The following is a 23259-nucleotide window of genomic DNA, read 5'->3' as shown; positions in this document are numbered from 1 at the left end:
AATTACTCATTTTCTTATTAAAAAAAAAAAAGAATAAAGTTACACCTAATCAAAATCAGAACAAAACACTAACAGCAAGGACAAAGTTGCACCTAAATCGGTGCTCCCTGCGTCGGCACTACTTCCGTGTCCCTCCATGGTTCAACACCCGTCGGGTTGCCGTCTCCCTCTCTGAAGTCGTCGCGCCGCCGTCTCCCTCTCCCTCACTCGTCGCACCTCCGTTTCCCTCTCTCAACCCTCCTCCTTGCCACCCGTCAGCGCCAACTGTCAGCCACGTTCAGCGTTCGCAGCGCTGTGGTAAATTATTTGATCAAATTTTTTCTTGATCTGATTATTTGTAAAATTTGATTTTCTTGGTTCTTCATTTTTTCTGATTTTTCTAAACTGTTTTTTGTTCTATTCTGATATTTGGTTCTGTTCTGGTGCAGCTGTGGTAGTGCTCAGCTGCTGCTAGGTGGTGGTGAACTGCTAGTGCTTTGCCTGTTCTGTTCTGCTAGTTTTTCTACATCAACTATCAGCAGGTTAATTTTTTCATATTTTAAGCTTTCATGATTAGGGTTTTGATTTTGTTTAATTTTTGTTGATTGGTATTGATGGTTTGATTTAATTGTTCAGAGTTTCCAGTTTTTGGGTTTTATTTGGTTTAGTGTTTCGTTCTTATCTTCACTGCACCGTAACAGTAGATGTATCCGAATCACATAGTAACTCATTGGAAAAGTCAATTTCATAGATCAGTGGCGCTTGGCTGGATGAGAGTGCTTTTTTGGTTTGTGGCTTTGTGAATTTGTGTTAGATATTAATAGTACTTAATTTATTGGTTGAGCTACTTTAGTCCAAGGATTAAGTTTCTTTCAGGCCTCAAGTTTCAGGTTCTCTGTTTGTTGTAGTAAGTGTTAGTTATGAGTTTTGATTGCAATTAGGATTCACTAAGTGGAATCTAGGGGCCTTCTACAAACGTTTGGAAGGTTTTAAGGAGTTTGAGGCTGGTGCAGGTTTAGAAGATGAATGGTTCTACTTTAGTTTTGGATTTTCTATTGAAAACTAGCTTAATTTTTGCAGGCTTTTGGTATCTGACAATCTAACCTAAAGCTTTATTTAGTTGCATGCATGAGTTCTATTGTAGGGTTTGAAAGTTATTTATTATTCTACACATGTTGCTGGTCTTCTTTCTTTTCTCTTCACTATAGTATTAGTGCTAAACTTAAGTTTTCATCTGTTTTGTGCTGTAATTCCTGACTTTAATATGTATGTATGTATGTATGTACAAGTGTGGATTTGAGAAAACTCCCCTTGCAGTGCAAAATGTGATTGATTGCATGTGGTTGGAAGAAAGTAATACGTAATTTTCAATCCTTGAGAGTGATGTAACTACAATTTGAAATTATGTTTTAATCCAAGTTAGAGCACAGATCTTTTTTTTTGGGTGTTTTGTCTTTAATTATTTTCTCTATAGGTTTTTTTTCTTGTAATTCTGAAATTGGAATATATTGTTCCCAGTGGTTCCTCCAAATTAAGATATCTTGGCGTTTGGATTGATTAGCTGAAGTTGGAAATGGTTAAAAGGTTAGCTGGTCCTACACCCACCAATGATTTCATTAGGAAAGAACTAAATTAAATATCTAATTGATTTCTTTTTGGAACAGTTATGGAGTATTTTGATTTACAACTTGGAGAGATGTCATGTTGCAGTGCATAGAGGGATTGAGGCATCTATTTGCTCCCCTTTTATGGTGTTGTGACCTTGATATATATGAACAGTCAGGAGGCCTTGAAGATCTTGGACTCCGTTTTCTCTTGTGCCCTCTAGACTTCTTTTACTCCTATGTGGAGTTTCTTATCCATCTCCATATGCAAATCCAGATGTGTTGTTAACCAAGGTTGTTGCTTTTGCTCTTATCATTTTTGTGATAAACCATTAATATTAATTAGTGGAACATTTAGAATAGTTGAGTTTCACTTGTGTATACAAAGTATTTTTGTGTTATAAAAATAGAAAATTTATTAAGCCAAGAAAGCGTTTCAAGCGTTTGAACTCGAGATTTTTGCAGATAATTTTGACTATGACATAATCTAATATTTTGATATTCTTGGCTTATTTCCTTGCATATGAAACGTGACTTGGTGCATCTTTGGCTGCCACTACAGTATTTGGGTATGAAAAGCTTCCTCTCAAAATTCTACTCGTTCAACTTATATTAAGCTTTTGCACAGTTATATACTATATACATTGTTTTAAGATATGGTAGTCTTTTTCTGAAACTTATTAATAAATTATTGTCATGGTTATCATCAGGTGAATATGACAAAGAAGAAAAGGCTGCGAGAGCTTATGATTTGGCAGCTTTAAAGTATTGGGGTCCCACTGCTACCGCCAACTTCCCGGTAAGGGTCACTTCCGTGTGTATTATGCTTTTCATCCTTTCTTAGTTGCTTTGTGTGCATGAAATGATCCTACGTTTATAGCTGAAAGGAACCTTGCTTGTTGAGATGGGACTAAAGATTTAGCTATTCTATTAAATTTATAATGTTTAATTCATATTCATTTATCTGAGTACGTATGAGCATATACATATGCATCGCATGCTCAATCTTTTTGCTAAAGTGGATCTAGGTAATTGGCTGTTGTCAAAGGAATATGCTTTACTTGCATTGGTAGGCTAAGGTGCCATGAAAAGTGCATTTAGGATTTTCTGGTCAATTTGTGAATGTAAAACAACAAAAGTAATTAAAATAAAAAGAAAGAAGAGGCGGCTTGGCCAAGGGACTAATTATATATACAAAAATATATAGAAATATTTTATGCAACTATTTTATGTACGTCAGTTCTATGCATGAGTGCAAATAATATATCTTCAATAAATAATAATTCGGGGTTTACTTGGTAACTTGAACTGGCAAGTTGCAACATTTGCTTATTAATTATTTCTACCTCTTATTCCATAGGTTTCCAATTACCCAAAGGGACTGGAGGAGATGAAACACGTAACAAAGCAAGAATTCATTGCATCACTGAGAAGGTTTTTCTGCATTGGCCTGTTAAATTTGAAACACTATATTATAACTATACTTATATGTGGGTACTGAAATACGTGACTATCTTTTTTGCAGGAAAAGTAGTGGCTTTTCCAGGGGAGCTTCCATATACAGAGGTGTGACAAGGTATGGAATTTCAAATGACTCAACATCATCTTTCATTCGATATCATTGTAGAGAATAATACATGTACTCATCTTTTCTCGTGTACTTTGGTCTTATATCTTATGCTTGTTTCCGATTAATCCTGCAGGCATCACCAACAAGGGAGGTGGCAAGCAAGAATTGGTCGAGTTGCCGGAAACAAAGATCTTTACTTGGGAACATTCGGTAAGTATTTCACCTTCATTTTCCATTGTGTTCCTGTGTTAACGAAGATGATTATTCAAATTGCTGAGTTTCATATACTATATGCTGATCTTATGTTATCACTTAATCCTTTTCTTAAGGACAACATTAACAATAACATCAAGAAGAAGAAGAAGAAATGGGCGATCGTTAAGAAAAAGAGAAAGTAACACGAATTTTTATTTTTAAACAACTTGATTAAATTTAATTATTAAAAGACTTTAGACAACCAGCATTTTTAATAAAAATATACTATAGAACTTAGAGCTCCTGAATAAACATTTTCCACCTTAGAAACTCTCTATTTGTAAGCTAATAAGAGTTTTCTGGGATGAGTGTTGAGGGTGAGAGCCGAGAGACTATGAAAGAGGACAAAATACGGCGGAATTGAGAAAGAAATCTGGAAATTGAAAATTTCTTAGATTGGATATACGCGACAACCGGCATATCCTATTGTATGATATGGTTCTCATATCTATGGTAAGTACTATAGAGTAATTAGTAATTTCACATTAACACGAGACTATGTCACCCTTATACAAATAACATTATAATTATAAATAAATTAAGAATTTAATTTAATGTACTCAAACAGTAAATGATTTTAGTAATAAATTTTAAATGGATATTTTAAAATTTTAAACTAAATCTTCAAGGGATAATTTTATCTTTTTCAAATTTAAATATGAATTTTTTATTTTTTAAAAATCAAACCACTCTAATCCTAAAAAAATATTTCTATCCTTTTAAAATAATTAGAATATATTTTACTTTTTTTTTAAACTTAACTATAAAGAGGTATTATGTCTTTTTTATTTTTTTAAATTATTAATTTTTGTTTCTATTATAATTTTGTGACGAGACAATAACAATTCAAAATAGATATTTTAATTAACTTTTAAATATATATTTTAGAATTTAAAAATATTTTTGTAGATAATAAAATTCGAATACATTTTTATCAAAAACAAAATTATTCTGAATACATTTTTTATAATTTACCTAAAAATTATTATTATCATCACGTCGCAATCAGTTTTTGTATATACCTTTGATATTTTGCACACCCTATTCTACTTTCCTTAAAAACTATTAAAAATAAATCAAGATAGCCAAAAAAAAAAAAAAGAGCACATACACATACCCACCAACACTACCTTATATTTCACAATCCAATTCTCCGTACAAGAGATATTAATTTAATTCAACTAGGTATCATTTAAAAATGGTACAATATTCAGTCTTTTATTACAATAATTTATAAAAAAAATAAAACAAACACATCTAAAAATTATGAATAGATTTAATGTCTTTTTAAAATTAAATACACATTTAAAATACAAACTAAATAAAACTGACATTTAAAATTTAAATCTTAAATTTCTGTTTCAAATTTAATATATTTAATTATAAATATATTAAAAAATTAAAATGAATAAATACTAATGCTCAAATAAATAATAAAAATTTCAACTAATACTACGATAATACATGTTAGATATATTTTTATTCATAACATCTAAAAATTTGACTTAATTATTGATTTTAATAATTTTTAAAACGTTAATGTTCAAATAAGTAGAAAAAATTCAACTAATAATAAAATAATAAATATTAGATGCATTTTATCAAATCAAATATCAAAAGATTAATTGTATTTTTAGCGTTTATATTTAAATGTTAGAATTTATGATTTTGGATGTGTTTCAAAAATAATTTATATATAACATCGTACGTTTAGATGTGTTTTCATTTGAAAAAAAAAACAAATTTTTATGAACATACAATCTACATCTTCTTACTTAAACTTTTAATTTTTTGTGCATTTTTAATCAAACTAATTAAGTATGAATTATTTTATTTATACCAAGTCTATTATTAAAATCAAATAAGATCAATCTAGTTCCAATTAAATAAAATAGATTATTATGTTTATTTTTAAACATAATTAAAGATGTTGATCATGATATTTCTTAACATACGGATAAAATAATTAAAGAAAAATATAAAATAGATAATCACATAAACAATGGGATAAAGAATAATAATAATAATAAAATATAAATTTAAAGTAGTATATTTACTGGGAGAAATGGAGCAACTTTGTCTTTGAATGGACTTGAAGAGACTTTCACCGCGTCGACCTCACGAGGCTGCTTCCTTTTATGCCGGAGAAGCTTGAGGAGGAGAAGAGCTCCGAAAAGTGGATTACGAGTTTTAGGCTAACTGGACTGGCTAAGGGTGGCGTGATGAATGTTAGTTTTGGGTATCTGGTTGTTGGTGATAATAGGAACGTAAAAGAAGGAAATAATAACGGACTCTGAAGTGAGTAATGTTAGTTTTGGGTATCTTGTTGTTGGTGATAATAGGAACGTAGAAGAAGGAAACAATAACTAACTCTGAAGTGAGTAAGAAGTTAGAGAAATTTTAGTTTTTAAAATTTAAATTGATTTTAATTATTAATGTGTATTTAAAAAATGGGAATATATTTTAATTAAAAAATAATTAAATAACATTAAAGGCTTACCAAAGATTGAATTTTGTTGTACAATTAGCATTTTCTATTACTAATATTGTTTCAAGTGGATTGCCACGTCACTACCCCGTATGTGTTTGGATTGTAGTTTGTCAAATTAGAGTTTGAATAAAAATGATTTTATAGAATTGATTTTGGGTAGAAGTAAGTTTGTGTCAACATGATTTGTGTTTGGCAAATTCTTTACTAAAATTAATTTTGATAAAATAAATATTATTTGGATAATATTAGTTAAAATCACTTTTAGATAGATAATTACTTAAAAGGACATGACATTAAATTATAATATTTTTTTTATACATGTTTAATTTTCTTTTTTATACTTTTTTCTTATGTTTTTTATATAGTATATTTTTAATACTCTTTTTTAGTACGTTATAATTTTTAACTATTATTATTATTTATAGTTAATTTTTTTGTTTAATTTATTTTACCTAATGGGATCAATAAATTCTATTATAAAAAGATAATAATAAATATAATACACAAAAATTATAACTATAAAAATATATAATGTCAAATAAAAAAATTAATAAAAAATATAAATAATAAATAATAAAAAAAGAATTCATATAGAGAGAAATAATAAGAATTTTATAAATAATGCAATAACATGTATAAAGGATAAAGTTGGTAAAAGAAAAATAAATGTTAAAGGTAGTGGCTAAAAGCACGTTAGTCCAACGGAGAAGCTAGAAATTATTGCTTATTGTAAACGTGGTTTTATGAACAAAATCAATTCTGCGCGATTGTAGAGAAGAAAATTAGTTGAACAAAAGATTGAAGCTCTAAAGAAGCTAACTGCTTTTTCCCTTCAAAAAAAGGTGAAGAAAGTAACGGGATTATTATTCACACGCCGCAGTTCATCAACCTCACTCCTAAAAATTTGGTCAAAATACCCCCTCAAAGTCTCAAACAGACGACAACAGATACACTATATTAGAGTAATTCCCATTTTTTAAACCTAGATTCACAAATTGGTCAATCTAAAGTTTCGCCAAACCAAAGCACTATATTAACAGGCATAACAACTCATAATTTCTAACCCTCATTCTCTCACTTACAATCATGGCTACTACACCAATGAATTCAAACCTCCTCTACAAGATTATTATTATTATTTCCTTCCTTGCAATCACAACTTGCCCAGTTGCCTCGGCGGAGAAATGCTCCTCGAACCACCAAGGAGCATGTCACAACCGGAGTGAGGCGCTCAAGTATAAGATAATAGCAATACTTGCAATTCTAGCGATGAGCATGATCGGCGTAACGCTGCCGATGCTCTCACGCGTTGTGCCGGCGATTCACCCAGACCGTGACCTTTTTGCGTTAGTGAAGTCATTTTCCTCCGGTGTCATCCTCGCCACCGGTTACATGCACGTATTGCCGGACTCATTCAATGACCTCATGTCGGACTGCTTGCCGGAAAATCCGTGGCACAAGTTCCCATTCACTACATTTATCGCTATGTTTTCCGCTGTTTTCACCCTCATGGTGGACTCTTTCTCCAACAGTTTCTTTAAGAAGAGAATCCCTGCTGCTTCTTCTACTACTACTAGTGATCTTCCCGAGAAGAACATTGAAGTTGATGGTGGTTGCTGCAATAAAGTGAATAAAGAATTGGAATTGCTTAGTCACAGTCACACTCACGGTGATGTGATTGAACACGGAAATGGAAACATGAAAGTTGTCAGTGCAGAACAGTTGCTACGCTATCGTGTTATCGCTCAGGTTAGTTATCTTAGTTGGTAAACTACCAAAATAGTAGTAGAAAGCTTATACCATTAACAAAAAAAGAACCCCGATAAATATGAATGATAAATAAATTTTCAAAAATATTATAAACGTGATAACAATAATAAAACAACATCATATTTTGTTTATAAGTGACAAGTAATATTTTTTGTTATATTATCATGTTTTTGTTATATGCATGTAGCACTACTAATCTTCGTTTTATTATTGTTGTTGGTGGTGAATTTCGAGCTTGTGGGTTATGTTTATTATTTATTGTTTGGTGTATGAATTGTGAGATGTAATTGTGTGTATATAAAATGTATGCAGGTGTTGGAGCTAGGGATTGTGGTGCACTCAGTGGTGATTGGTTTAGGGATGGGAGCTTCAGATAATCCATGCACAATTAGGCCTCTCATTATAGCACTTTGCTTCCATCAATTCTTTGAGGGAATGGGTTTAGGAGGCTGCATACTTCAGGTTTAATTTGCTGATCACCGATATATATTATATTTTCTTATGTTAAAAAAATTATTTTCTTACTACTAATAATGAACTAATGAAATAGTTAGAAAAGTTAGTTCCTAGTCATTCTCCTAACGACGACAATAATAATAATAATAATAATAATAATAATAATAATAATAATAATAATAATAATAATAACTCATTTTTTTTCTAAAATAATTTTCTATTTTTTAAATTTATACATAAACTAAGAAAATAATTAGAGAATTTTAAGGTTACAAAAAATTGAACATATTTAACAAAATTATATTAATATTTTTTCACGTATTCCATTAATTTTAATATTTACCAATATTTCTTTTCTTAATAACTTAGTTCAATCATGTCTTTGTGTAAATGTATAATTAAAAAAAAAGATATTAAATATTGCCACCAATGTTTGTTTATTTTGTAAGAATGATATCTTTTTTTGTCTCTCTATTTTCATTTATTGTATTTTCTAGTTTTACAATTTTAAAAGTGAAAAATTGAGAATAATGAAAACAAAATTTTTTTATTGTTACATATTTTATTTTTTACAGTTCTCTAAAAGTAAATATAAAACACTAAAAATGATTTAATTAATATGTTAAAAGTGGTAAAATATATTGATGCTTATATTTGAATGGCTTAGGGCTTGTTTGGGTGAGCTTTTTAAAAAAGATCTTTTTTCGAGTTATCTTTTTTTAAAAGATCTTATGGAGAAGTAAAAGTAATTTTATGTTTGGATATCTCATGTAAAAAGGTCTTTTTATCAATCAATTATGTTTGGGTATAACAATATAAAAGTACTTTTTTGTTTATTTATTACATGAAAAATATCTTTTTTTAAGGAAAAAAGATTTTTTAAAAAAAGATGTAAATTACAGCTTCTCAAAAAAGATCTTTTTTTGATTTTACTAGTGCTTTTACTTTTACTACTAGAAATTTGCCAAACACGTTAAAAAATAAAAAAAGATCTTTTTTTATTGAAAAAATATCTTTTTTTAACAAAATAATGGCGCCTAAACATGCACTTAATCCTAGTCATTTAACAGTCGGGTTATACTGTTGTCAGTTTTTATGGTATTCAAAGAATAAAGAATAATAAAGGAAAAATATCTAAAAGTGTAACATTTATTGAGATAATAATTATGATAAGAGTGAACTACCATTTTGGATTCTGAAAATTTTTATTTTTTAACAAAATGACTTTTAAACGAATGAAATAACATTTTGATTCTCCAAAAATAATCTTAATTTGCAAAATATACTCAGAATAAAAAAGCATACTAAAAAAAACTCTAGAGGTCGAAATGTATGCTTAGAAAATAGATCTTCTAGGTTTTAAATTTAATAATTTTATTTTAAGTAAATTCTTTTTGAAATCATTTTGGTAAAAACATAAATACTAAGAAAATACTCTATATATTGAATGTTAGGTAAGTTTTTTTGTAACAATTTCTACATGTTATAACAAAAAAAATTCAAATGTATAAATTGTTTGCCCATTATAAAAAAATACTGTAGTTTATCAAATTGAGACAATTTTTCCAAGCTCAATTTTATTTCTTTCTTTTAAAGATTATTTTGTCAAATATTAAATTATTTGAGATCAAATTATGATTTACTCACAAGTGATATTCAGCTTTACGTGAAAAAAAATGTAACTAAGAATAATTTAATATATAAATAGATATCCATCTAATTCTTTTCCATTATCTTTTTTGGTAACAGGCAGAGTATGGGATGAAGATAAAGTCTATTATGATATTCTTCTTTTCCGTGACAACTCCATTTGGAATTGCATTGGGGATAGCTTTGTCAAAGGTATACACTGAGACAAGTCCAGCCTCACTCATAGTGGAAGGTGTTTTGAATGCTGTGTCTGCAGGGCTTCTCAATTACATGGCATTAGTAGAATTATTGGCCACTGATTTTATGGGCCCAAAGCTTCAAAGTAGAGTGAAACTTCAAATTTGTTCTTATGTTTTCGTTATGCTCGGAGCAGGAGGCATGTCAGTCATGGCAATATGGGCATAGACAAAAAGAAATGACGAAAGAAAGAATAAAGTAGAATTTTTAGCCAATGAGCCTTAGCTCACATGTCATATCTCCCCTTTCCCACCTCAAAGGTCTAGGGTTTAAATCTTAGAGATTACAATTGAGGAAAAAGGTGGTAAATGTGTGAGGAGTGTGTGGGTGTGTTATGTACCTAAGGTTGGGGGTTGTCCAATCTATTGGGGTACTTAGGATTGGGGGTTGTCCAATCTACTGACCAAAAAAAAAAGTAGAATTTTTAAAATGGGATTGTTTTTTACCTTTTTTTTTCACATGCCATCACTACAATATTTCTATTTATTTATAGAATTTTTTTTTTAGAAATTTTTTAAAATTTTTCCAACATTTTTTATTTATGGCATAATATAAAACTCCATTAATTATTATTACTTAAAATTTAAAAGTCTCAAGTCCAATCTTCCAAACAAATGTTTATACCCTAAATTATTATAATTAAATCCAAATAAATTTTAATTTAAACAAAAACTTGTCCAAACAAATTTAGAATTGAAGAAAAAGTGAGATCTGAAACTCTAGAACCATTGTAGTGTAGTGTTTGAGATCAGAGGTAGAGTAAGCTTGCCATTGTTGTCATTCATCACATCGCCGTCTAGTTCACTGTTGCCTCCTCTGGTCTTGCCACCTCTTCTATTCATTTATCACAAATCGCATCAATGTCCAGATCCGCCGTTGCTTGTCATTATGTTGTTCTTTTCTCACAATCGCCTCTTTTGGTAACTTCTTCTACGACATAAACAACAACAGTCCTCTGGTGAAGTTGACAAGTATATATTTTTATTTTTTACTATTTTCGTTATTTCATTTTATTGTTGTTTATTTTCGTCTAGTAGTCAAACTTGAAAAATTGAATCTCTATACTATGTTTGATTCTATGTATGACATGCATTAACTAGTAGTGATAGGTAATATCTTGGTGCTTAAGCTAATTTGGCAGCTTCTCATTAGGGAAACCTTTTTATTAATTTATTCATTTATGTATATGGAGGACATGGTTATGTTGTTCCTAAGAGTAAAATTATAATTTTTGTTCAATAAAGTATTGAATCTTATTTGAAGAGAAATTGGCATATAATACACGGAGTGAAAAATTTAGTATGCAATTTTATGTGGTTAATTTTGGTCAAGTGAGAAAAAAAAGGATTAGTCTTTGAATTCGGTATAATTTGTCTGAGATATAGTGAACCATGAGTAGAACATGTTTGTGAATTTGCCTCAGTGAATGTAGGTATACTGCCATGACTATCATACAATTATGATGCGAGTATGTAATACTTGCTCACCAATTTTGAATGAGAATTCAGATTACTTACTAGGGCTATCCTTAAAATTCTTGATATTTTGTTTGCACTATAGTTAATTATCTCTGTTCTTATGAGATATTATGTCATGTAATGCAAGCTAGTGAGACAGACTTCCTAAATATGAAGATCTGTTGTTAGCTTGATATAATATATAATTTTATATTTGATAGAAACCTTATATGAAATCATTTAAAATTCTTTCTTAGATTTTACTGCTCACTATTTTAATTCTACTAGAAAAATACCTATTCAGGTACACTTAGAAATTGTAGCTAAAAGTGAAAAAAAAAAAAAAACGATGCCTTAAACAAAGGTTACGCTTGTCAGGTATGGAGACGTTTTAGTGAGAGATGCCTATTCGACCATTGTCTATTCTCAAAGGCTATGCTTTTCTATACCTAACGCTACACTTTTGGTGTTTGGGAATAGAATGCTACACTTTTGGTGTTTGGGAATAGAATGCACTTTTCAAGTACCAAAGACTACGCTTTTCAACTTCCATGCTTACCAGAATAAGCTACACTTATCCTTACTACTGCATCACCTGTAAAGCGTAACCACATTGTATACCATAACTACTCTATATAAGTGTAACCTTCGGTCCCTCGTTTTTTTTTCCCAATATATATATATATATATATATATATATATATATATATATATATATATTCTAATAATTTTTTCTATAACCTAATATTTAGTAATATAATTATATATATAATCTTGCATTTTTAATTAAATTAGTCAAATATTATAAAATAAAAATAAAGTACACAATAATACTATATAATATTCTTCAAATAATAAAAATTATCCTTAAACAAATATATTTATAATGAACTAAAAGTATTGGGATGATCATAATTTTGAATATTTATACATCTCACATTAAAATAAAAAAAAAAGATAAGTAAAATTAAATTAGCTTTTACAAAATAAATAGAGTTACTCCTTAGCACATCTATAATACACTGCTCTTTATATAATGTAAAGAATTAGCAACAAAGGTTTTCTTGAACAGAAATATACTAGTCCAAGAACTTAGACCCTCTATCAATTAGTTCTTCCTTTGTCTCTTTAGGATTAGCCTTCGACCAAATATACTCATTGCTATTTATCTGAAAACAATAAGAGGACACTAAGCATAAAGAAGTGTGTCATTTTGTACCAAAACACAAGGGTTCTTAAATCAAAGTCATGAATTCTGGAACTTAGGCAGTGTAAAATCAATTGCAGAAAACAAATGTTGTACAAATACAGAGCAACACCATGCACTTTTGCGCCAAATAGAAACTGAAAATAGAGAAAATAAAATAGAAGCCTATGCAACTTAATTCCTTAATTTGAAAGCATGATAAGGAGTGAAGCAAAAGACAGATACTAATCAGCAACATTGACAAACTTGACAAAGGCGTTAAAATAAATGAGCACTAAATTTTAGCAAACATAATTATTTATATTCTAACTATATCAGAATTGCAAATTGAGCAAGTAATATAATATAATTTGAAATACTAACAACAGAAACTGCAGAAAGCACTTCTCCAAAAGAACTTTGTACAACGGTAACAAGGGCATACCTTGGGAGAACTGGGGCAAGAACAAGTGCAGGATTTTGGGAGAACGCAGCAGTTTCCGAAGTCGTCTCTACCTTGGCAGCATTTTGATTGAGGACAAGAGCAACTGAAACAGCTCCTCCTCCATTTACAGCACTCTGATCTGAAACAGCTCCTCCTCCTCCTCCTCCTCCATTTTGATTGATGGAGGGAAGACAATTGCAGCTGCAGCAATTGCATGGCCTGCAGCAGTGATACAAACAAAATTAGGAATCGCTCAGAGTTTCAATCTTCAAAGCTAAACAATATTAACATACTATTCATATGTGAAAATCAAAGAAAGAAAGGCACAGTTACGGCAACAACATTGAAGAGTGTAATAGAATTAAGGTTAATAACTCAGTGTAGTACTACAATTAATAGTCAAGACTTAAATGCTGAAGTAGGTTAGGACATTACCAATAATTTAGAATGTCACGAGAAAACTTTCTGAATCTAGCAAAACCAAATTATATACGCATTGAAAAACCTAAGCAATGTGCATTAAGAGATTCAGAATTTGCATTAAAAAAATCATACCCAGAGAAGCTAACGATACTAAAAAGAGAAAAATATCATCGAAAAAAGCAATTCTATCAAGACAAGGGACATTGATATCCAATTGCAGTGCAACCTCTATTGGAGTTGTTTTCTGAATTAAAGTCATGTGAGCATATATAGAATTAAAGTGATTGATCATCACCATAAACAAATTTTGTATTGTCTTTATATACCTTTAAAACTGATAACATTGCATAACTAAACACGATAAAGACAACAAGCAATGAATTGTATAAGGAACACGTTTAATCAACAATTCTAATTCCCTAAACTAACCAGAGATCTGGAACCAGTTAGACAATCACAGACATTGATAAAACTATTATTTCCTCTAACAGCAAGAAATCATCATTAATTTATTATTTATTGATGGCATCAATTGAATAAAACAAGCAAAATAGAAACTGCATATCACTAAATCCAGTTGTGTAAATGCTACTAAATAGCCAAGTAAAACACTGCACCTGAAGCCCGAGGGCCCATTTTCTCTCAACAGAGATCTGTGGTCTCATTCCTACTTGATAGTCCATATAACCTGGAAGGTGCCCAGCAACTGGAGAAGAAACTTCACTGGAATGATTACGATTGAAACCAGCATCCTAAACAGTTACATTATAAACACAAAAATAAGCTTTGCATGATATCCTATTTGAAAAGAGAAAACAAAGAAATCTAATACCAAGAACAGAAAATCTACAACTCCAGCACAAAATCCATAAGAACTCGTTCTAGCTAGAAAGATATATTCCATCACATGGAGTGTAGAAAGAAATACTGGGCTGCTTCCCATTTGACATGGGTATAAAGTTAGAAGCAAGTTAAAAAGTCAGATCACTTCATTTAAGATAGACAAGTGAAGAGATCTTGAGCAATTAGAGGGAAAAGAAACCCACCATAGTCTCTTGAACTATTTGACAAAGCAATTGCAACAGCACTCAACAGCCTGCTAGCCTCTGGTGCATCAAGAACTACACCACTTGCACTTTGAGGAGCAATGAGCTAGCGATATACAAGACAAGCAAGCAGTTACTCAGTGAAAACATTAATCTTCCAATGAAAAATTAGAGTGTTAAACCATACCAAAAATTCCTTTACACCAAAACATAACTGCAGATCATGAAAAGTAAAATTCCAGTCAAACGATTTGCCTGCATCACCCAGAAGGCAAAACAAATAAACAAAAACAAGTCCTCAAAACCAACCAAACATTTGCAAACAAAAAAGATAGTCAAAATTAGCACCAGTTTTTATTTCAAAATAGTACTCCATGCAATAACTTTTCACCTCATATTGCAGTTCAGATTTGATCTTGTATGAGTTTTTGAAATTCTCCAAGGGAATTGCACCTTTTTCCTAGAATCAAAGAAAACAGCAAAATTCCATTAATAGAAAACAGTAAAGAATAGGAAAACACACTTGGTATACTAAACTGATAATATCTTACCACGAGATTTCAATATTCATACTAGCAGCAACTAAACAAACTGTATTTACCACAAGATAATCCAAATCAAACATAATTTATTTAAAAAGAAAGTTATTTCTTAAATTCAAATCCTGAAACATGAAATTAACTAAGCATACCAATAAATTATTAGGACCATCAGCCATCCAGAGACGACAAATTGCCTCAATTTTAGAAATGAACCTACAAAATAAATTTATTAAGTAACATAAAAGAATAATGTTATCATGACAGTAGAGTAGCATCATTTCAACACAAAGAACCATTTCTCTTACAGTAATGCTATAAAGTGTTCTTGTAATTGAGATTTCATGCAAATTTGAACGAAGAGGGCTCGAAAGATAAACAAACCTTTCCCATGAAGAAGCTACAGTGAAATCATCAAAATGCTCAAACTGCATTGACATTTGAAGAAGGAGGTAGTAAAATTAGCACTACCCCTAATACCATCATTGCACGCAATAAGGAATCCACCAATTAATTAAGAAATAAGAATTTTGATTCAGTGGTAAGGAGAAAGAGAATACCACTTCCTCTGAAACATCAGTACTTTCTTTAAAAGTCTGATCTCTTCCAGTGAATGATACTCACCTCTTCAGGGAACAAATCTGGGTGTTTAGAAAATATTCTGAGCCTCAAATCGTTGTATCTGGAAGAAATGGGAACTACACAAATTAAAAGAGAAAAAGGATTATAATCAATAAAGCACAATAGATTGAAGCTATATACCAAGAGAAATGATCTAACAATAAAACCCTGAAGAAATATAAGGTACAAACAATTGATTCATACGTTCCAATAACATTATTAATCCTGTCAACTGCTCTCTCCCTAATTTGTGAAGCTTCCAAATAGCGATCTAGTTCTGCTTGTGGCCTGAAATGACACCAATCAACTACAATGAGATCAATTAGAGAGCAGAGTAGACCCCTTTATTATTTGGGGAAATAAGATGAAAAGTCCATTTAATCTATCCTTTGCTTGACGCCAAAATTACGATAGTAAAAACATGGAACAATATAAGAACAACAACTAATTAGAAAATTAGAAAACCTAAAATTAGAACCCAAAACTCCCAAAAATTCACAGAACCAATTGAAAATTAATATATACCTTCTCTATCTCAATTAGCCATTGCAGTTCATCATCACTATCAAAACCATACACACCTTCGAACTGAAAAGTGGGAGCGACTTAGAGAATGAGCGAGAAAGAGAGGATACAGAACAGAGAATGGTTACCTGGTGACAGAGAGTACTCCCTTCGAGCTCCTTCGCGGCGGCACAGCAACCCCTAGCAGTGGCGGTGGAGCTTCAGCGGCGACGGAGCACCCCCTTCTTCTCTCTTCCATCGCGTTTTCTCTCTTCCTCGAGCTCTCTGTCACTGGCGCTCGACGACGACAGCGAAGCCCTAGCCGGCGTCGTCCTTTCTTTCCTTCCTTCCCCTCTCCTCTCTTCTTCTTGCCGTGCTTCCGCTTTCTGATTTATTGTCTTATTTGGTGCTTTTATATTAGGCAACATTTTTAAAGAGCACCCAAAACATAAGGAAAAGGTTATTCTTTAAAATGTACTCTTTGGTAAAAAAAGTGCAACTATAGATAATTAGATATTAAGAATTTTAAATAAGACTACGCTTTATAAGTAATATTTATATTTATAATATTTAAAGAGATATTTTTTAAGTAATGGTATAATTATATTTTTTACTTTTTTATAAAATAATAATACGAAAAAACGTAAATAGATTATATTTTTTAAATATAGCTTAAAAAAGTGTGATTAAATAAATATTTTTATTGTAGTATCATGCCAAGAAAAATCAAAACTCAATTTGGATTCAGATTATTGATTACTTGTAGTCATGATAAAAATTAGTTTAAATATTAGAGTCAAAATTCTATCTAGTTGATTTATATAGATTGTTACAAGGTAATAGTTTACAATAGATTTTGGCAGGACATAGAAAAAATATTATCCAATTTATATTGAAGATAAACCTTTTAAGGTGATTCAATCGTCGCCTCTCTCACCCTCATCAGCGACACAGTTGCACAGATTAGAGACCATTGGAATAAAACAAAGGCTGTTGATATTTGATAAACACAACAATGACCCTCAGGTTAGTAAGTAGAACCATTTTCAATTTTATTTTTCCAACTCTTGTTTTCTCTATTTTATTGTATAAGTTGATTACAACATCTTTGCTTATGTCAAGGTTAATGCACTGTCTAACTAACCTTGTTATTGCAGTTTCTGAAGATAATGGTGATTCATGGTGTAGTTTGCTTTACGTTTGGTAGCAGGTTTGACGTAAGAAACTGAAGCTTTTGTTGCACTAGTCACTTGTTCGATTAAGATGCTCTTTTAATTAGTTAGTGCGCAGCACTGCACTAGTGAATTAATCATCTTTAATTTTATGTCATTAGTAGATATTTTGAACTTTCTTATTTTGTTCCATTTTACGTTATCTTTTTAACAAGTAAATAAGTTTAATTGACTGAGTTGTAACATGTTCATCCCTGTGAATGTGTTTAGTCTAATCCCTAAGACATTAGTTTGTTGGTTCAATGCTAATTAGATTTATTAATTTTGCAATTGATATTCCGGCTTCAGGCCTTTGTTTTTAGTCACTTATAGAAGCATCTTCGGACTTGCCTGAGCATGAATGGTTGGTCTTTGGCATCATATAATAAACCTCAGCCATCAAAGATTTCATTCATACTCAGGTTGTCTCTTTATTTTTTTAACATAAATTACTTTTAGAGCAAGGTCCTTTTGATATATGTACATTACTTCCTCTTCCAGAAGTAACTTCTTTCCTTCAAATCAATCCTTAACTCCGATCAATTTTCTCTTCTTAATTCCTTCCAATGGCTTCATGTGAGTCCTCTTCCTGCTTTCTTCTCCTCACTTTATTTTTCACTTCTCTGCTTTACTTTTCATGCCTGCTCCTTTTGCTGTTCTTCTTTAAACTCTCACAGATTGTGGAGCTTGGCTGCCCATTAAAGTCTTGAAATTTGATGCATGCATGCCCCAACTACTTCATTTGGATTAGGATTAGGAATCCATGCATAATGTGTTCTTTGGGTGCCTTAACCCAAATACAAAAATGGGTTTTGATTTGACTTCTTATATATGCTCATTGGTTTCTCGTTACTCAATATTAAATTTATTTTTTTGGGAGTCACAATTGAGTTTGCATTCTTATTTTCTTAGTAAAACAACATGACCAATCAGAAAGTTATTCTAATGAAGCAATCATAATTAGAATCTAATTTATTTGGATTCAGCTTTAAAATTTAAATTATCGTCTTTTAATTAATTTTTAGGGTAAGCAGCCTTTGGTTCAAAACACTTTCTATCCAGATTACTAACTTCATTTATAAAGGAACCAGGTTATTGTTGAATTGCCACTAGACATTAGTATCTTTCCATCTTCGTTTGAGAAAGAACATTGTCTCCAATTCGTCAATGTTGGGTTTGCAATCTAGAAGCTTGTCCTGTGTGTCTTACTGAATGTCCTAGTTAGAATTTAAATATACACATATAATTTGTGTCATTTATTTATATACAGGTAGCTTAGGGGCCGCAAATAATAAGTTATTGAACTTGCAATTTGATGGAAGAAGAGTTGGATTCTTGCAAGGATTTGGTACAAAAAGTTGGATCAGTAGGAAGCCAGTGCAGCACACTACTTTGGTTATGCAGCAACAGTCAGTTAAATCTTTAACTGCATCTACTGCTCAATCAATAGAGATCCAATGTAAGTTGTTTCATTTGTTTCTTCTAAATACTTCTTGCAAAAACTTTTATCTTGGCTTCCATGACATGCTTTTATTGATGACAATACATAACATCTATTACAAGGTTAGAAGATTCTTCTGAAGATATTCATTCTTCTGGTGTGACGAGTGAGCTTGTCACTAAGTTTCATGAGGTCAGTACTTTGTGTATAATCATCTTCTTTTTATTTGGTCCTCGTCTTTTGACCTTATATGGTGATTTAGCTACTTTGTTGGATTTATCTTCTGCATCTTGCATGATTATGTGGCCACTGATTTTAAGTCTATATTCAGTTTTCCATCTTCTAATTCGACCTGTAATTCAATATGTTTGTAGGTGGAGTTCTTGCTCAACACAATATGTGATTCAAGTTCAGTTGGGGAATTTGAATTAAAAGTAAGCAGAGTTATTGAACTATAAATTTTAGACAACAACCAGGAACCAAAAGCATATCAGCCAAAAACCAGCCAAAATGTGTTTGGGCTCCATAAAAAATCGGGTTTTGGTTTGTGCTCCGTGATCCCAGGAGCAGTTTTCAAACATATTATTCAAAAAGTGATTCTAATTAAACGGTTTTGTTTACTTTTTGGCTGATCACCTTTTGGTTCCATATACTTTTCCTAAATCCTAAATTTTAATCTCCCATATAATATAATTTTCATTCTCTTCTCTGAGGACAATAGGACTTGTTAACTACATTGTTAGTTTATCATTTTTTTTGGATGATAATAGTATGGCTAGAAGTCAAGATCTAGTTACATTGTTTGCAAATACATTTATCTAAGTATATTTATTGTTCAGAATTTTGGACATAAGTCTACATTTTATTATGTTTATTTTTAATCTTTTGTTGTAATTAATGTGATTGGAAAATAATGGTAGTGTACTATATTATTTTGTTTTAAAGTATTTCTTTTATTTTAATTTTTTTCTAAATTTTTAATGTCTTGCTTAAATATTTCTTTTAAATAATAAATAATCAGTAGTTTAATAATATAAATTAACTTTTAAAAATAATATTGACAGATTTGGAGAAATTTGAAACTTCTGTAGAATAGCAATTCTTTTTAAAATTGAAAATTTCTTTTGTGGGGGTTTTGGCCACAAATAATAACCAAGAATTGCCACAAAATGGCAATATGTAAGGGATAGAAAACCTCTACTAAATGATATTGTGGAAGTTGTGAAAAACTGCATAAAAAAGTTCGTGGCACCTCCAATTTTAGAGTTTTTGAAACTACCACAACTTTTTTTTGTGGGAGTTTGAAATTGCCACAAATAAGAGAAAAAACTGACACAGATAAACAAAAATCTTGTAGTGATTCATTTGGATCCATTAATTTTTGTTATCTTTTTATTAACATTTTATTTCTACAACATCTATTTAATTTAAAATTTTCATACCAAAAATAATTAATTTTTTATTCTTATGATAAGTTACACATATATTTAAATACTAATGTAGATTAATTATAATATAATCTAAAATAAATATATGTACAAGATAAATTATGTTTAAAAGAAAAAAATATCTTTAAAATGACTAAAATTTTAAAATTCTTAATAAATTTAGATTAAATTTAAAAATTAAAAACTGCTAATAAATTTTACTCAAATGGTTATAATTATAACACAATACTAATATAAAATTTATAGTCAAAATTATAATTTAACATGCTAATTAATACAATAAGAATATAACTTGATTATTTGTATTTGTATTCTTTTGTGTTTATTTATTATTTTATTATAAAATAGCTTTTTTTATTGAACTCCGATTAAATTGGTTGGACCAATAAACCAGTAAACTAGTAATTAAAATAGTTCGATTATCGATTCGATTTTTAGAATTTTTGTAAAATATGCAATTTTTCATATTCAGTTGTTTTTAGATGAAATTGTTTGTTAAAAAAATAAATAATTTAAAATATTTATCTATTTTGGTCCTCAAAGAATTTTGAATAAGACACTTTAATCCTTAACTAAAATTAATTACTCGATTGGTCCCTAATAATTAATTCTGTCAGTCACTTAGGTCCTTGGCTCCGTCAACTCTAACGGAAGACAAAATGGTCCCTGACAACTCTAACAGTGGACAAAATGATCACTAACAATTCTAACATGGGACAAAATGATCCCTAACCCCTTTGTTCAAAAATGACATTGTTCTTCTCCAATTTCCATCATATCTCGTATAACCTTAACATTCATACTTTTCCTTCTTCACCTTCATAGTCTTCTTTTCCATCTTTTCCTTCCTTCTCTTCAGCTTCAAGATCAAGCCATTGTATAACTGCCACGCGTGTCGCACCTACCTCAACATGTCATGGATCACACACTTCCTAAATTTCTGTGACTGGTACACCCACCTCTTCCGTACCTCACCCACCAGAAGCATCCACTTCCAGATCCTCGATAACAGCATCACCTCCAACCCTGACAACGTCTACCACATCCTCAAGACTAAGATCCATAACTGCACCAAGGGCACGCCTTTCTCTACTATCCGACAAGTAATATAGATTATTGTATATTAGGACATCATAAGAAGATATTCTTCTACGACATTGTATGCAAATTCTCATTTAAAATGAACTTCGAGTGCTTCATTCCTTCTTTTCCAGAGTCCAAGTTGACAAACTACTTTAACATCGTATCCAAACTATCAGTACAATGAGCAACGTCGTCGTTGCTGCTCATATGGAAACTGAAGCGATTACTGAATATTGGTTTGGAGAAGAAGCTGAAGAAAGCAATCGGAGTGGTAGACAATGTAGTCATGGAGATCATAGGGCATAGGAGGAGGGAGATGGCGACGACGACGACGAGTCTTAACAAATCAGACTTGCTGTCTAGATTCATGGGATCCATTGAAGACGACTAGTACTTGAGAGACATAGTCATTAGTTTTCTGAGTATGAATTGGTTGAGAACAAATTGAGGATTTTTTTTCTTGTGAACATTGAAGTTGCGGAGTGTGCATTGTATAACTTGAAGTTACAGTGTTAGACTGTTAGTGTTATGTGAGATATGATGGAATTAGGAGACGTTTTCGAACAAAGGAGGTCAGGGACCATTTTGTCTCCTGTTAGAATTGTCAGGGACTATTTTGTCCTCCGTTAGAGTTGACGGAGCAAAGGACCTAAATGACTGATGGAGTTAATTGTTAGAAACCAATCGAATAATTAATTTTAGTTGGAAATTAAAGTGTCTAGTCTGAAATTTTTTGAGAACCAAAATGGGTAAATACTCAATAATTTAACATGTTTAACAAATTTATTAACATAACGACTTTTAACTTTTACCTTCATATGAAGACTATTGGATAAAAACTAAATTATATATCCAACATTACATTAATCTCAACATCCGACCTTAGCTCAGTTGGTAGAGCGGAGGACTGTAGTTGGTGTAGCAATCCTTAGGTCGCTGGTTCGAATCCGGCAGGTCGGAAATGATTTCCTTTTTGTTCTACATTCTCTAACCACTAATAATCAATAATTATTCTGTTATGTCATGATCACCCAGCCACCCACAGTTTTGAAAAGTTATTCCTCCAATTCGAACTGTTTTGAAGTCAATTTTCATCTCTCTACATAATCATGTTTAGCCATTTATGTGTTGCTTAGAGTTAGAGGACCAATGCATGCAGACGTGTCTAACATACAGGAAACAAGATTACATACTCTCTTTTTATTTTGCCACGGACAATCAAGGAGGCTTTCATATGATGAATCATTAAACATTAATGGGATGATGATACAATTTGAATACTTTATTAGTGGTACATGTATACAAATACAAATATATACTCTATGTATGACCCTTTAGTCAGCTTTGAAGGCTGTCATGATATTCTTTTGGTTATTATTAGCTGTTGCTGGCTGTTATCCTAAGAAATGATATAAAGGGACCAAAATATTGATACATGCTTTTTTCCATTTATTTCTTTTCTCATACTACTCTATTAATTATCTTTATCTGTCTCAAAATTTCTACTTTTTCTATTAACAAAATTAATTATGTGTTAAAATTTTAATGAAAAGAATACATCATAAGTTGATAACCAATTTTCCATAGTTGGTTCACTTTACCGATCTTCAATTCATGAGAGATAAATATTTAATATATACTACTATGTATTTACTCATTTTATTACATTATTCAAAAGCTTTGGTCTGAAATAGATTAAGACGAGCTTTTTCTCGATCTAAATCTAAACTTTTTGAATAGATTTTGATTTTTAAAAAGAATATCGCATGTGTATGTGCATCTTTAATTTGGTATTATAGTACTATTGTAAAAAAAAATGTGCTATGGCGGCAAAATAGATAAT

The 23259-nt window shown here is 30.8% G+C and overlaps 2 protein-coding genes, 1 long non-coding RNA gene and 1 other non-coding gene across 8 annotated transcripts; 3 read left to right on the top strand and 1 right to left on the bottom strand.

Annotated features, from left to right (window-relative positions):
* Positions 1-20: 20 nt before the first annotated feature.
* LOC112721640 (fe(2+) transport protein 2) lies at positions 21-10470 on the top strand. The gene is made up of 11 exons (XM_072207090.1): positions 21-297; positions 429-521; positions 1498-1563; positions 1644-2152; positions 2294-2382; positions 2944-3017; positions 3109-3159; positions 3287-3363; positions 7068-7648; positions 7982-8131; positions 9875-10470. Exons 4-11 carry the CDS (start codon positions 2107-2109, stop codon positions 10178-10180), a joined length of 1374 nt encoding a protein of 457 aa, XP_072063191.1. The 5' UTR covers positions 21-297; positions 429-521; positions 1498-1563; positions 1644-2106; the 3' UTR covers positions 10181-10470.
* Positions 10471-12330: 1860 nt separating this feature from the next.
* On the bottom strand, positions 12331-16641 carry LOC112722382 (uncharacterized). Of its 5 annotated transcripts, none has more exons than XM_025773383.3 (12): positions 16383-16641; positions 15934-16017; positions 15733-15790; positions 15493-15536; positions 15261-15324; positions 14918-15029; positions 14757-14824; positions 14570-14675; positions 14141-14275; positions 13536-13605; positions 13101-13319; positions 12331-12638 (listed from the first exon to the last, which is right to left on the bottom strand). In XM_025773383.3, the coding sequence occupies exons 1-9, from the start codon at positions 16490-16492 to the stop codon at positions 14256-14258; spliced, it is 666 nt and encodes a 221-aa protein (XP_025629168.1). In that variant the 5' UTR covers positions 16493-16641; the 3' UTR covers positions 12331-12638; positions 13101-13319; positions 13536-13605; positions 14141-14255. The 5 variants fall into 5 exon arrangements, with proteins under 5 accessions (XP_025629168.1, XP_072063189.1, XP_025629167.1 ...); XM_072207088.1 differs by having other exon boundaries at positions 14961-15029; XM_025773382.3 differs by lacking the exon at positions 13536-13605.
* On the top strand, positions 16600-19759 carry LOC112724012 (uncharacterized). The gene is made up of 5 exons (XR_003163270.3): positions 16600-17259; positions 17391-17450; positions 18715-18903; positions 19008-19077; positions 19260-19759. It is a non-coding gene; the product is annotated as an uncharacterized lncRNA (long non-coding RNA).
* A 2533-nt stretch (positions 19760-22292) lies between these two features.
* On the top strand, positions 22293-22376 carry TRNAY-GUA (transfer RNA tyrosine (anticodon GUA)). Its single transcript is given in 2 exon segments — positions 22293-22329; positions 22341-22376. It is a non-coding gene; the product is annotated as a tRNA-Tyr (tRNA).
* Positions 22377-23259: the final 883 nt, after the last annotated feature.

The sequence above is a fragment of the Arachis hypogaea genome, chromosome 11, assembly GCF_003086295.3.
Source record: "Arachis hypogaea cultivar Tifrunner chromosome 11, arahy.Tifrunner.gnm2.J5K5, whole genome shotgun sequence".
Taxonomy (NCBI): Eukaryota; Viridiplantae; Streptophyta; class Magnoliopsida; order Fabales; family Fabaceae; genus Arachis; species Arachis hypogaea.
Note: the sequence above shows the minus strand (reverse complement) of the source record. Positions and strands in the feature narration are given on the sequence as shown.